The sequence below is a fragment of the Emydura macquarii genome, unplaced genomic scaffold (assembly GCF_026122565.2).
Source record: "Emydura macquarii macquarii isolate MOO-44397 ecotype Brisbane River unplaced genomic scaffold, CSIRO-AGI_Emac_v2 contig_2825, whole genome shotgun sequence".
NCBI classification, from domain to species: Eukaryota; Metazoa; Chordata; order Testudines; family Chelidae; genus Emydura; species Emydura macquarii.
The window spans coordinates 381,732-397,763 of record NW_027132962.1 but is presented as its reverse complement, the minus strand read 5'-3'; the positions used below and the strand labels follow the sequence as shown (position 1 = coordinate 397,763).

At 41.9% G+C, this 16,032-nt stretch overlaps 1 protein-coding gene across 1 annotated transcript in view; it reads left to right on the top strand.

The window, feature by feature from the left end:
- PHLPP1 (PH domain and leucine rich repeat protein phosphatase 1) overlaps positions 1-16,032 on the top strand; it is a 206,999-nt gene that overhangs the window by 176,290 nt on the left and 14,677 nt on the right. Inside the window, exon 13 of the mRNA XM_067567910.1 lies at positions 14,563-14,693. Coding sequence (XP_067424011.1) covers positions 14,563-14,693 — 131 coding nt within the window. The remainder of the gene's footprint in view (positions 1-14,562; positions 14,694-16,032) is intronic.

The window sequence follows — 16,032 nt, the reverse complement described above, 5'->3', positions numbered from 1 at the left end:
GAGAAAATCTGGGAAACTGTTACTGCCTCAACCATGCCAGAGGGCGTGAGGAATTCACTTTGGAATGGGCGGCTCACGGGGCTAGAAGGAAGGGCCTGCTAACCTAGCTACCCAGGCACTTTTAGCAGTCCTGTCTTCTCTGCAAAATAAGACAGTCTACACTGATGGAGGCAAATTCGCTGCCGTCAGATCAACTTATCTGGATCGATTGAGCGGTCAGTGAAGACCCACTCAGTCGATCCAGGAGTCGACACTGTTAATCCACCCCCTCAAGTGGTGCAGTACAGTGAAGACAGCGCGCAGAAGAGAAGCACAGCAGCCAACGGAGTTGCGCAAGTTCTCTGCGTAGTTTGCGTAACTCCCGTCGACTGCCGCCGAATCGCCGGGGTAAGTGTAGTCCAAGCCAGAGTATTAATTGTTTTCCTGTAACATATTGCATATGACATGCCAGTACTTTAGCCACGACAGTTAACCATGTATGGAAATGAACAATCCAGTATTCAGAGCCAGCCATATCACTAACTGATTTTAAAATACTGTTAAAAGCTATAGAACAGGCAAGACCCAAGGGGATAGCGATATAATTCCAGAACAGGAAAGATCCAGCTAATTATTTTGCAATCAATATGTTTCCCAGTCACAGTAGTATTTCACAAATTGCAGCCCAAGAACACATAGCTTTTTAAAATTGTGTTGCTTAAAAATAAATATCCCAAATCTGAGTTTTCCTTAAGAGATTCTATTTGTGGAGGCATGCTACAACTAAATGTGTTCAAGTAATTATTGTTTGCCTTGTGTAAACTAAAATATTGTCTTTTTCCAGGCCATAACATAGTAATGTAATGGATCATGTGGTAATTATCCAAGTAGAACATATTTAAAGTGTAATACACAAATTCCCTCATGATACAGAGAAGGTTAACTGTCTTTATCTTAAGAAATAAACAAGGTTGGGAGCAGGTTACCTTTATTGGACCAAAATGCTTACAATACTACAACTGTTTTTTGGCTTAATGTTCTGAGAACAAACTGTGTTTTCAATAAATATGCTCACTCTAAACTTAGTTACTAAACTGCTGCTTGAGAATAAGCACATCTAAAGATGAGCTGCTGAGGCTGGTTTTAGCCAGGATATGTAAAATAAAGTTATGGATTTTGGGTACCCCTCCCTCTTTGGAACAATAGCCAGAGGAAATTGAACACCATTTAAAATTAATTAATCTTTTAATTAAAGGAAGGGTTGGGGTGAAGAGGGGAAGGCTTCCTATTGGAAACATTTTTGACAAACACTGTACACTTCTGTGCTTTTAAAAAAAAAAAATGTAAACATGCTGATAGGACGCAAACAGCTTTCTTTTCTCTTCTGTTCCACTCATACTCAACATAAGCAGAAAGCTTTATGGAACAATCAACCTTCAAAATGCAGCTATTCTTTTGTAGCATCCAAAGAGAACATAGATTAGCAAGAAAAGGGGGAAAGGATTTGTTTTTCATTTTCGCTGGGGTTGCTGAGGCCTCATATTAGGTAGACAAGAAGAAAGCCATTCTTATAAGGAAGTTGTCCTCTCAGTTTCAGAAACACTTTATTCAAATAAATATACAACAAAAGATAGGAGAAAATACTGCCCTGGGGTTTTTCCTTAATATTTGGAAAATATCAAGTTGGCACTTAGCCTGTTTCATCTAGGTAAAATGAACTTGGTGGTCTCAATCCAGTTCCCAGCAAACAGGTGCTCACATAATTACCAACCTAGTTAACACTCTGAACAGAGAAGCTTTAGACTTGGCAAGTTTGGAGGCCAAACTGCCCATAACAAATATTTTCTGGACACTAAAATATGGTTCTTCTCCATGGGGATTGAGATTCATCTGTTTAGAGCGTGAACTGCTGCTGATTGCTTTATCTCTTTATTGGCTATTTAGGAAATTCTGTCTTCAGGACTGTCAATAAATCAGTACCTTAACTTAACTAAATTTTATAATTTGTCTGAGGGCTTGTTTTGTTTCATCTAATTCCTAAATCTTTATTTAAAGTCTCATCATATGAGAGGCACAGTTTGAGTGTCCATATACTATGATGAATAGTGTGCATGTCTATACCATTTTTTATCAGTAATTGTTTAAGCTGCAAGTATGAAATAATGGTTGTGGCATTAAAATAACTTTTAAATATATCACATAATTATATATTGCCCGAGGTAAAAGTATTCTGTTTTCATCTTTAATTCTTAATCTACTTGGGATCATTAGATCTTGAATTCCAATATTGTGAAACCTGGGGAGGCGGGGAGGTTGTGTTTTGTGATATACTAGTTGCAGAGGAAAGGTAGTGTAGATAATGCAAACAATTTTTACTTATGCTTCAACTTCCAGTCTTCTGAATTAATAATATTCAACCTATTTCAAAACAAAAATCCCAAAGTAATACAAACTGTACTAGATATGTTTAGTATTGATGGCCTCTAATTATGTTTAGGTATTGCATCAACCACTTTTAATAAGATTAATTTAAATTAATGTACAAGAACATGCAGTATGTATTTCAATAATGAATTATATATATATAAATAAAAAACTACAAACACTGTTAAAAGAGCTTTAATGTTGCAAAGTCAAGTGCTGAAAAATTAGTAAATACCAGTATTTGCCTCTGCATCTTTAATTTGGTTCCTTTGTGCATATGATAGTCTCTAACTACATAATTACATACTACATTTTCCACAGGCTCCCTACCTCATTTGGTGCACAGGATGGAGAGCTTTCATTTATTAAGCGGCTATTCAGTATTTTGTTGTAGTGTCATTGTTCAATGTGTGGCCCCGGGCCTTGTTTCCTGCATGCTATATAAACCCTGTTGTGAAGATAGAATTGTTAATTTCTTCAAGAGGTTTTTTTTGTTTTTTGTTTTTTTTTGTTTTTTATGGCACTCATCGCTACAGTATGAGTGCTTCACGTACATTTGTTAATCTGTTGTAACAGTACTTCTGAGCGGTGAGGTGGTGATATCCTCACTGAGACACAAAGTAATTAAGGCCAAAAGTATCCACTAATTTTGAGTGCCCAGTATGAGACCTGGGACCTGATTTTTCCAAGTACTTAGCATTACATGGCACTTTATACATTTAAAACATAGCTCCCTTTGACTTCAGTTGCAGCTGTTAGTGATCGGTACTTCTGCAAATCAGATCCCAGGGTCTCTAGTTGGGTACACAAAAAAGTGAGGAGCACACCATTAGTGACCACCTGTGAAAAGTTTGGTTTAAGTGACTACTTACCCAATACCCCATAGGAACTCTTTGGCAGAGGCAAGAATAGAATCCAAGTCTCAGGGCAGCATTCAACTGCCTTAACCATGAAACTGTCCACTTTCCTGTAATCCTCTGTCTCATTCACTACACACCTTCCAGCTGCTGAAACATATGAGGCAGACAACAGCCTCCCTTACTTATGCAACCCTTATTAATCTCCAGAGCATTTCCATCCTGTGCACTGAATGACGGAGGGATCCTGTGGAGAAAAATAGCATATGATCATAGTAATTAAAAGACTGTATCATAATGCATGCGCACAAAAGGGGCACATTAAGGTTGCACGGGCAACTTTAATTCTGGTATTTCCTAACATCTGAGTGTTTGAGTTTGCACACACATTGTTAAAAGGACATTGTTTGCAATTTTCTAGGTATTTAAAATAGAAAATGAAGAAAAAATTCTACCATGTGGCGGTCAATAGGATGCCACATGGGTCATCAGGAGGGACTTGACACATTTTGGTTCACCACAGATGCTTCTGCCACTTAAACTAATGGAGTAATAGCAGTAATAGTTTGTCATCCTCTGTGTGGACCAGTACTTGAAACTGAGGTGCACACTTCACCACCTGGTTTCACAGATGTTTGCGGACAGTCGCGGAATGGTGAGACTCAGGAATATTGGGTTCCACTTCAGACCCTAGAGGGGAGTGTGTTCTAATGAGCACAGACTCTTCTGCCCCATCCCCTCCAATCTGTCCTAGCCTCCCCCAACCCCCTGGCTTTAGTCCCAAGCTCCCCAGGCTCCTTGTTCCCAGTATACTCTCTTCCCTTCTCCCAGTCTGCCTTTTGTCCCTTCTGCATTAGAATCTGACCGCTTCCTCCTCCATGTTGCCTGGGTGTCAGCAGAGGAGACACTGGGAGCATAGGAGTGACAGGCTCCCTGCTTTTGGCCCTGGCCCAGAGAAGCCATAACAGGGAAAGTCTGGCTCTGGCCTTGTAGTCCTGGGCTGGAGGGAGCATTCTCTGTTGCTTTGCAGGATGGTGCATGTTGCAGTCTGATCAGCACTAAGAGCTTTGAGGGGATTGAGCATGTTCAGTGAATTTGGATGAATTTTCACAAGGATGGCAAAAAGACACATCCTTGACACAAAATTTGATTTGATTTAGTTCAATCAGTGCTAATGCCTGTGTGGACGCTCTCTTAAATTGATTTAGTTCAATCAGTGCTAATGCCTGTGTGGACGCTCTCTTAAATTGATTTAAACCTTGCTCATTGTTATGCTTTTAAAAAAAAATCATTTTAGGAAAGTCCTCCCAAGTTTGCATTGAATGAATTAAATCAGTTTGAATCACACCTTTAGTTGAATTGGTTGTTGGAGTTACTATGCAGGTGCTGGGCGGTGTTGGTGGCCAGTGATCTACTCATGGTTAGTCTAGATGATCTGGGCTTAACCTCTGACTCTGACAGTGTAAGCTTTGTGTTTAGACTAGACCTCAGCATGGTGTCACTTAGCTGATCCAAGATTATCATCTCTAGCACTCACAGGGTGGAGAATTGGTAGGAGTTTCACTATGAGGATACAAGAAAAAATATGTACCTTGATTAGCAGAGATTGAGTACAGTGCACTTCATAAAACCACCCAGACAATGAGTTTTTAACTTTTGCTGATTTTTTTCCCCCTTTAAATTATGGGAGGAGGAGTGCCACATGTAGACAGAGAATGGGTGCTGAATGATGTCTCCAGCAGCACTCATCGTGGTGATCCCCAACTTTAGGGTCTCTGTTCCCTGTATGTACCTAATGGGAGTTTCCATGTGTTATGTTTGAAACTTACCTTTAGAAATTTTTTTTTTCATTTTTCCCATCTGCCTTGAATTTTGTAAGCTTGAAAATAAATTGTTATAAAAAAGGAGAAATATCCTAGCAGCATAGCTCTGCTTTCTGGGTCAAACCAATTGGGATATGTTATTGCATACTTAAGAAAAGTTCAATTGTCCTGACTCATTCTTCTGGCTGGGTCTAGATTTACCTTGTTGGGTTCACTGTGTATATCCTGGGTTGAGAGTATCTAACTCTTCTGCTGTAATTACAGGGTGTCTTTCTAGAAATAACTGTTGTGATTGAATCGCTTTACTATACGGTTGCTTTTGGAACACTTGACAGTCTTGGCATTTTCTCCTTGTCTTGCTCTCTTGGTCTTTATAGAGTTATCCCGTTGAGATTTAGAGTAGCAGTGAAGATCTCTTACAAGTAGGACTTCTTTGGAGAAGAGAATCTTAACTTTTGACAGCTGTTCTCCGATCTATAATAGCTCCACCACACTAACACAGTCATCTTCAACCCCAACTGGGAATAATGTAATGAGCTATAGACAAGATGCTATTACTAGGTGTCATGCTGTCAGGACTGCTGTGTGACCGGCTGTGGCTTGCGCATGGGACTGGAATAGGCACAGGCTGGAGAGCTACCAGGCTCGTGGCTGACTCATGCTCAGATTTGGTGCTCATTATCATACATAGCCTGGAATAAATATACTGAATATTGATCCTTCATTTGTCTCCTCTCCTTTCCCAAACTAAATTTGGAGGGAATATGGGGGAGAGGGTGTGTGTCTGCCTGACCCAGAGTGGAAATCTATGTACCTTTGAGTAATCTTGGTGCCATACAGACTGGGTTGGTACTTTTTGCTTTAAAATGACACATCAGGCAATCCAAATCTGTGATATGATCAGAACTAGATACTCGTTCTTTCCTGTTTGGATATGGAATAGAGTGATATTTAGATTTAACTGACTAAATGCTTGTTATCCTTTGGGACAGAGGCTGCAGAGAATTAAAAGAAATCATTCTAGCCTGGTAACAAAACTTTTGCCCATTGGTGCCAAAGGATTAGAGCTCCTGCTACAAGGCGCTGCTGTATTTATAGGTGCAATATATAGCACTATAACCAGACAAATCAAAGTTATTATTCAGACCTCAGACAGTCCTGTGACTTCAGAGTTTTGTTTTTGTTTTCCATTAAACGTGGAAAGGAGCATTGAATAAAGGGTAGTGTGTTGTCATCACCTTGAAAAGCCAGAGGAGTAATAAGTAGGGATCTATTCCTAAAAAGGAAACTACAATTAGTCAGCAGGACCCTGGGTGTAGTATGGGAGGGAAAAACAGAAAAAAATCAATAGAACAGCTGTTTTTCTGAGATTTCTACCATTTTTGTTCACCTGGACAAATTCTGGTTCAGTTCTCCTAGGCTTAGATCAGTGGTTCCCAACCTGTGGCACAGGGGCCGAAAGTTGCCCACGGCTCCCCTCTTGCTGGCAGCAGAAGGGAGCCGCTGCCTAAGGACCCAGACGGAGCGTGTTTCCGCAGGCCTAAAAGACCGGTGCAGGCTCCTTGCTGCAGCCAAAGGGATGGGAGATCAGCGTTCCCTTTCCCCGGTCTGTCGCAGGGAGCATGGCAAAGCACTCCGCCTAGGTCCATAGATGCTGGGGTTCCTGCTGGAGCCAGAGGGAGGGGAGCATTGCTCTCCTGACCCCTGGCTGCAGAAGGTAGCCACTATCTAGGGACCCAGGTGGTGCGCAGAGGGCTACAGGACACATGCGGTTTCCCTGCTGCAGCCAGGGAGATGGGAGATCTGCGAGGAGGCAGCCTCCTCGCTGAACTCCTTCTGTCTGGTTGCAGTGGGGAGGGGCCTGCTGGCAGAGACTGGTGGCCCTTAAGGGTTGTAAAAATTATATCTGTGACCCTCAAGCCAAAAAGGTGGGAACCACTGGCATATCCCATATGAATTATTGTGATCTTGCAATACTGATATTAAATAATACTTTTAAAAAGTCCCCCTAATCTAGACAGTGCCACAGTATTGACTTTTATTTTATTTTTCCTGAGCAAATTGGTTTTATTCTTTGAATGATGTCTCTATGGGTGCTCCACTGTAGGTGTGGCAGCACCCCCTGTGCCTGGGATCTGAGATCTCCAGTATCAGTGCCTGTTGGACTGCACATACGTTCCTCTGTCTGGTATGTATAGCTCTGTGCAGTCCAACTACTCCCCAGTTCCTTCTCAACTGCCTTTGGTCTTGGACGGAATCCAGGGCAGAAAGCGTCTGTCCTTTAAGCTGTTAGATAGTGCTTTACCTGTTAACTTAACTTAGCTTAGTTTAGTAGTTACTCCTTTCCTTCACCATCCTCTCCTTGTTAAACAAAGAGAAAAAAAATTCCTCTTACCCTCCCCGTTAGTTCGTAACTTAATATTCCATTTTCCGCCCTCCTGCCCTTCCTGACGGGGAAGCTTTCTCCCTCACCCTTATACCCAGCTCACCGAGGTTTAAGAGGTGTGTTTTCTGGTAAGCGACAGTCACCCACAGTGCATCCGCTGCCTGAGAGGGGGACATGTCGCACAGAAGTGCACCCATTGTCACAACCTAACTGACAGTGCCAGAAAGGACCGCGACATTCAACTGAGACTTCTCCTCATGGAGAGATCATTGTGACCAGCATCAGACCCTGGTCTGGACACTTCCCCCATACAGCTCTCATGCTCCACTATATTGTCCACAGACCCTCCATTCACCGTATCCTTCCAAGAGGAAATCCCCTCTTACCCACGCTGACAGGAAAAAATGGGCTCTCTTTGACATCTGAGAAACTGCCTGTCAGAACACCATCCCCTAAGAGGTCAGTAGTCTCAATATCTTCGGCAATGATATGTAGATCCAGGGACCATCAGAGTGCCTCTGGCACTGGAGCTAAAGAGAGGTCTAAAGACCCTAAATGGGCAGACCTACAGGTGATGGCACTGTCTCTCTGCACCGGGAACGCGGTGTGACACCTTCAAAACTGAAGTCAACCACCCCAACCAAATCAGCTTTGGGCACTACGGCTCTGACAGAATCGCCAGAACCAACATCTCTGTCCGCACCAAGCAAGTACTCAACTCCATCCGTTGGCTGTTCCAGAGAATGCTGCATGTCTCCTTCAGCACCGCTGCAACTGCCGGTGCCGATGATGTTTCTCTCTCTACCTAAGGACCTGATGATATTTGATATACCTGAGTCACCATTACTCCAATACGAGCTCTCTTCACCTCCGTTGTCTTCTCCAGAGTTTCAACATTGCTCTCTTTACCTTCCAAGGACAGTACCACCTTTTTCCAGCAAGGAAGAGGAGGAGGATTATCTTGTCCCATCCTCATGTTTGGGATAGGCACAGAAAGTGTCATCTATGCATCCTCGCTATCCACAACTGGATTAGGCTCCTGGTACAGACTTGCATGGATGCAACTCCCTCCATATTGGCCACACTGGGATCCGTGGGGCATGTACAGATCAGTTTCCGAAGCCTCCCATAGAACAAAGCTGGAGATATACTCATGCTCGCCAACTATCAGAGCCCAATCCACTCCCAAAAGTGGACACGGAAGAAGCAGCGGAGGTTATATCACCACTCCATTTCTCCTCTTCCCCTGATGAGGCTATCAAGCCTCCACCCGCCTATGTCAGCAGATTATTTTAAACAGTTTCAGGAGCTGTTTTGCGGGATAGCAGATTCCCTCCAGATTTCTCTGGAAGAAGTGAAAGAAGAGCAGGACAATCTGTTTGACATCCTGCATGCCACTTCATCAGGGAAGATAGCCCTCCCTGTCAATGAGGACCTTCTCAACCCGGCCAAGGTGCACCAACCTGCAAGCAGACAGACAAGAAATGTTATGTCCCCACTAAAGACATGGAATTTCTTTTTTCTCACCCCACTTAAAACTCCCTGGCTGTCAATGGCATGCACAAAAAGGGGCGCCAATACAACCCAAGATCCACCCCTTATGACAGGGATTGGAAGTGACTGGACCTATTAGCCCGCAAGGCTTATTGCATGTTCCAAATCCACATCTCCAACTATGAGGCTCTCATGCCAAATGCAGCTATCTCAACTATTCCAAGATACAGGAATTCCATCAAGACCTTCCTGATAACAAGAAGGAGCCAGCTCCAGGCACTTGTATTGGAAGGACACCTCTTAGCCTGTACGACTTTACAAGCCTCCATAGATTGCACGGACACAGCTGCACATTCGATTGCGACAGCCATAGTCATGAGACTACACCTCTCAGGTCTCCTAAGGAGGTACAAATCACTGTTGAAGACCTCCCTTTGAGGGGTCCCAAATTTTTCACAGAACGAGTCCTTGCACTCCTTAAAGGACTCTCGAGGTGACTTTCCATTCTCTCAGCATTTATACACCAGCATCAAAGAGATGACTGGGGATATACCAATCTCCCTTGAGATCCTTTTACCCCTCATCGACAATATGACGCCCAATGCCGACAACAGTAATCCCCTATGAAGTGCAGACACTCAATTCCTCAAGGGACTCTTTCCCCCATGCTTTTAACCAAAGAACAATTTTGAAGGTTTGGTTGAGGCCCTGAGAAGCCTCCCATTGTTCCAGTCACTACAGCCATCTCCAACATCCCACCAGTTTGGTGACCATTTAGCCCCTTTCTATCCATCATAGAAGCTAATTACTTCAGACAAGTGGATCCTAGAGATCATCAAAGAAGGATGCTCTATCCCATTCCTGTCTATTTCACCCACCCACCCTCCCTCCCTCTGACCCTTCTCATGAACATGTTCTACGAGAAGAAATAAACCACCTGACTGGGAACCATAGGGCTGGTCCCGTCCCAACACAGAAGAAAGGGTTTTTACTCCCATTATTTTCTAATCCAAAAGAAATCTGGTGGGTGGAGACCGATACTAGACCTACAAAACCTCAAGTTCGTCAAATTGAATGCTTCAAGATGCTTACCCTATTGATCATTATCCGAGCACTGAAACAAAGGAGAGTGGTTCTCAGCCCTTGTCCTCCAAGATGAATATTTTCACATCACAATATACTCTGCCCACAGATGGTTCCTCCAATTGATCAAGGGACCAACCACTACCAATACAGGGTACTATCCTTTGGAGACTACTTGGGGAGCTGTAGAGGGTCCAAAGTCCTCCTGATAGTGGCTGCCTGCTTACGCAAACAAGGCATGTCATATTTCCATACTTAGATGGCTGTTTCCTCAAGGCCCGTCCAAACCTGATGTCCTTCAAGCTGTACAACTGACAATGGACCTCTTTTCAAGCCTTGATCTTTGTATAAACCTAGAAAAATCAAAATTGTCTCTGGTGCAACACCTGGAGTTTATCTGGGCACAATTGGATACCGTAAAAGCCAGACATTTCCCCCCACCTCACAGATTTTCAGCAATAGTCAATCTCATGTGCACGGTGAGAACCTGTTCCCAGATCTCAACCAGGATGTGTCTCTAGGTGGTAATGTATCCAATGGTGCACATGCGCTGTCTCCAGGCCTAACTATGTACAGTCTATGTATCTCTCGGACATAGCCTTCACAAGGTCTTATCCATACCTATCAAGGTCAAGAACTCCTCTGGTAGACACAACCCAAAAACATCTGTGTCGGGGTCCCTTTCCTTCAACCAGCACCAACCATGATACTAACTGATGCCTCCTTAGTCGGTTGGAGAGCGTACTTTCAGACACACAATGCAGGGAAGATAGTCCTTAACCAAATCCACTCTGCAGATCAACCTCCTAGAGCAACAAGCGGTCCTCAATGCCTGCCAACATTTTCTACCATTGATCAGACATCACACTGTAAGAGTTATGATGGACAATATCACCTGCATGTTCTACGTCAACAGGCAAGGTAGAGCTAGGTCCCATGCTCTGTGCTCAGAAGCCCTGAAATTATGGAATTGGTGTATCCAACATGGCATCAGCATCCCAGCCGCATACCTCTCTGGACACCAGAAAACCCCAACAGACTCAATGAGCAGGAGATTCTCCCAAGACAATGAGTGTAGTGTAGTCTTCCATTCAGACTAAACAACAAGATCCCAGGGGCCCGAGCCTGAGTCATCCTTGTAGCTCCAATATGGCTGTGACAGATCTGGTATACTTACCTTATTCGCATGGCATGTCCTCCAATCACTCTGCAACCAACTCCACAGTCCCTCTCACAGGATGTGGGTTGAATCCTCCATCCCGATACACAACTACTCTATCTAAGGCATTGCTCCTCCATGGTTTCAGGATTCAGAAATGACCTGTTTAGAGGCAGTGAAAGAAGTACTCTTGAATAGCAGATGTGACATAATTCAACACACTTGCCTTCCAAAATGTACTAGAATCTAATCCTGGTGTCAATCATGTCAAGATAATGAGAGCTCCATTATCGCTCCTCCTAGATTATATTTTACATTTTAAAAGATGGGGGTTATCCACCAGCTACATTCATGTATACTTAGCTGCCATCAAACCTTTCACCCTGATATAGACAGCCACTCCGTTTTCACCCACCCACTCATGAAATGATTCCAGAAAGGCCTCCAAAAATCTGTACCCTCTCATATGGGATTCCACTCCAGTTTGGGACCCTGGCCTGGTCCTACACTCTTACTAGACCACTGTCCTTTATCCATGAAAACAGCATTTCTTGTCGCTATCACCTCTGTCCAGCAAGTAGGAGAAATTGGCATGCTCATAGCATATCCCCCGTACAGGATTTTTCATAAAGATAAGGCTACGTTACATCCATGTCCAAAATTAAAGGTACCATCTAAATCAACCTATCCGTCTTCTCTGCTTCCCAGCAGGAGGCAGCGTCATACACCTTGGACGTCAGACAAACATTAGCCTTTTACCTAAACATAACTAAACCTTTCAGACAATCGCAACGCTTATTCCTAATAATGGCCAAAAGATCGAAAGGCATGGACATTTCTAAGCAACGCCTTTCCAAGTGAATCTCGCAGTGTATACACTTAACCTACCAACTTCACAATCGACAACTTCCTCTTGAAACTCAAGCATGCTCCATCCTCTCTCTCTCTCCACCTCGATTGCCTTTCTCAACAATGTCCTGATTGCTGACATTTGCAAAGCGGCCACATAGGCATCACTACACAATGGGGCAGCTACTCTACACTACACTACTCATGGGGCAGCTTTAGATGCCCTACTGGAACACATTGTCCTGTCCTCCACATTAAATGCTGCTCCGAAGCCCCAGCCTCCCAACTTAGGGGAACTACTTTATAGTCACCTACAATGGAGCACCCATAGGGACATCAGTCAAAGAAGAGACCGTTACTCACCCTGTATGGTAACGGAGGTTCTTTGAGATGTGTGTCCCTATGGGTGCTCCACTACCCACCCTCCTCCTCTGCTTTGGAGCTGACATATAAACTCTGTGGTAGAAAGGGAAGTGAGGGGTTGTTGATAGAGATTATATATATCTCTATCAAGCGCCTCCCACTTCCCTATATATATATAGCACAGTGCTATATATAGGTGCCATTCACAGCGCGAGACAGGGAGGAGCACATATGTGGGCCAATGGGTACTACTGTTGAAGGTTTCTAATCCCAGGCACAGGAGCACTGCCATACCTACAGTAGAGTAACCATGGGGGGGACACATCTAGAACCTCAGTTACTACACAGGATCAGTAACGGTCTTTTTGCCTGCTTGTTTTTTGTTCTCTTTAGATTTTCTAGGTTTTTTTCTATCCTTATTGGTGCCCCGCACAGTTCCCAATATAGTACCAGCTACAAATTTTATATTTGTCTGCAAGATATTTAACCATGTTAATTAAAACTAAGTTTAATATTGCTAATGGCTTGCTCCACTTCTCCCAACATAATAGTTTGCCATTTATAACACCTTTTAGCCAGTTTTCAATCCTTATCAGTTCTCATATCCAAGCCAGTTTGTATTGACTCCCAAGTAAGATATCTTATGTTCCAGTCACTGAAGTTCGGATCCATTGCATCTATTGTTTTTTATCCATCACATTGCAAAAAAATGTTTTGAAGTCATTCTCTTTTCATGAGTTGTTCTCGATTTAGCATAGGTTTTGTTTAAAATTAAATGTACCTTTTTAAAAATTGCATAATATATGATGTATCCAATAGGATACTTGCATTCGTGTATGAACAGCAGACCTGACCCTTAACGTAGGGTGGATAAAAATTTGATTTTTTTAAAAAAAAACAAAACACAGTGGATTTTTGTATTTAAATTAATACATTTTTCTTTTTAAAAACAAATCTAGTCAAAATTTTGACAACCTGTTGAACTAAACTGTAATCTTGATCACTTATTAAATTTTTAAAAAATAATAGTATGTTTGCTGCTGAAGTTTGAATGAAAGTAAAACCACTGAACTAGTGGAAGTCACTGGCTCAGCCCCTATAACCAGAGTTGGTTGAAGTGCTAAACTAGTTTTTGACAGCCTCTTTTGCAGGTATGGAGAGAATATATTTTTCATTTCAGTTTTCAGCTAGTTGAGTTAAATGACTAGTTCATTTAAAGTCGAGAAATCAATTGGGAATTAGGAAAGCTTGTTTTCCTCTTCCAATCTCTGAATAAAAAGTAGGTGTAAGAGAACAAGATCTTCTAGTTCTAAAATCTTTGAGTATGGTGATCAGAAACAATCAGTTCAGTTAATTAACTACAGATAATACTTCATTAATATATTGCTTAGTTTCAAATGCTAAACAAGTTTTAAAAATTTTCTTATGTATCCATCACACTTAAGGTGGCTTTATTTAACTCATACAAATGTCTAAATGCTGGTTTTTGTGCATTTTTAATTGAATTCCAGTTTCCATTCATTCCATTCCATTGAGTAGAGCTCAACACAATTCACAAGTAAAAAATACTAATCTAATGAAAAGGAAATGCCTCATTTTATCATTTTCATACACACACATTTAAGAAACTAATTATGTATGTTAATCTATGTAATTGCTTAAGTAAATGTGTATGGATAAAGTGTATCCTTCTGTTCCACAGAAAGTACCAAATTTAGTGTAAAGGATATATACTTTATTGAAAATCAACACATTTTAATGGCTATGAACCAATGAGAATCAACTTTTCTGTATGAAAATAAGTACAAATGCAAAACAAAATTAACATTTATTTAAATCATGGTTTCCTAGTTGCTAATTTAAATCATTCCACCCTACCCTTACCTGTGTTGCTGCAGACATTAATACTGGTAAGAAGTGGGAGGGGAGCAAACGTATTTTCAGTTGTCCTGTGATGTCTTGGAAGATTAGAGAAGAATTTTCCCATACTGTGTTGAGTAAGAGCTTTATGTAAATGGATTGTCAGATTTTGGGTTCAGCCTTTTGTCATGTGTAAGGCATGTATATTTTTACAGTTAGCCAGAAAGTTACAGGTCCCTCTCCAAGTTCTCTCCCTCTCTTCACTTTTCCCCCTTCTTTCTGCAGTGTGTGGACCTGAGCTGCAATGAACTGAGTGAAATCACATTACCTGAAAACTTGCCTCCAAAACTACAGGAACTTGACCTTACTGGAAACCCCAGACTAGTCCTGGATCACAAAACCCTAGAGTTGCTGAAGTAAGTAAAACATCTTTTAATATATAGGCAGTAGAATGACTCCAAAGACATGTGGGACAAGAACCCAGTACCCAAGCATAAGATATGCATCTATCTTCAAGTAGTACAGCTTTTTATTGCTAGAGCAGCAAAAAGGAACAAATGTGTAGGTAATTCAGAAAATTAAGCCTTCTCTAAACGGAATTATTTTACCCACACACAATAAATACAATTGCTGTCAAATATCATTGCTAAGTAAAACAGCTATACTTACTGTTGGGCTGATTTGAAGTAATTTGTCATTCTATCATTGGATCCAAACAAAATGCATTACTTTTTTTCCCCACTAGTGAGATCTATGTAACTTGAAGCTATTGGTTTCCTCCCTTGTCCACTCATTGTCACCTTTCACAATCACCTGTGCTGCTTTCCACGTGACTGTTTGCATGACTTTTCTGATTACCCTGTCCGTACTTGTCTCTTAAAGACCCACTTCTGCCATGCTGGCTGCAGTGAAGCTTGGTAGTCCTGTATAGAAATCCCGTATTTGTTTTGGTTCTTTCAGTCCTTGGACTGAGAGCTCCTTAGAGCAGGGAACATCCCTTAATGAATGTCTGGAAAGCACTTACCACGTTGTGTGCCACCATAAAAAACTGGGTTGCTACATAGATAAGCAATTTATTTTGAGCCTATTTTTTTTATTCCTTCCACAGAGTATCCTGGGGTTTGTCTCATCAGGATGGGAGGGGCAGGTGTTATAGTGGTTCTGCCTCAAGCCTCTCATAGTCTTTAACATTCAGGAGGCCAGAGCTATCTACACCAGCTCTGAGGCTCTTTGCCTGCCTGGCCCTTCCAGCCTGTTAGCTAATTAAGGACCAAATAGATACCCAAATCTTAAACATGATTCTGGAAACAGTTTAGGTTTTTTAAAGGTTAAGCAACTGTTTATGTAACTTACTTTAGACAATTTGAAGACAAATAGCACAGTATTAAATGTCATCTGTCTGTTAGTTCACACTAAATTCATTTGCTTTTAGAAATTAATTCTTGGTATCTTATTGCATTAAACTAAATAAAGTTATTTAAGACAAGTAACCTATGTTAAATGGGAGCGTAAGGCAAGGGTTTGATAGTTGAAAATAAATGTCAGCACTGTACAGCAAACAAGGCAAGTAAATCAGGAGAGTTCTCCTATTCTATTTTAGGAGTTACCTTACCACATCAGCAGTGCATAAATATGTCTGTTCTGTAGATGACTTCTGAAGATGGTAATTGAATTATGCTTAAGTCCTTTACAATGGCAAATCTCCCTGATCCACATATGGATGACAAGTGCAAGATGTGCAACAGAGATCCACCG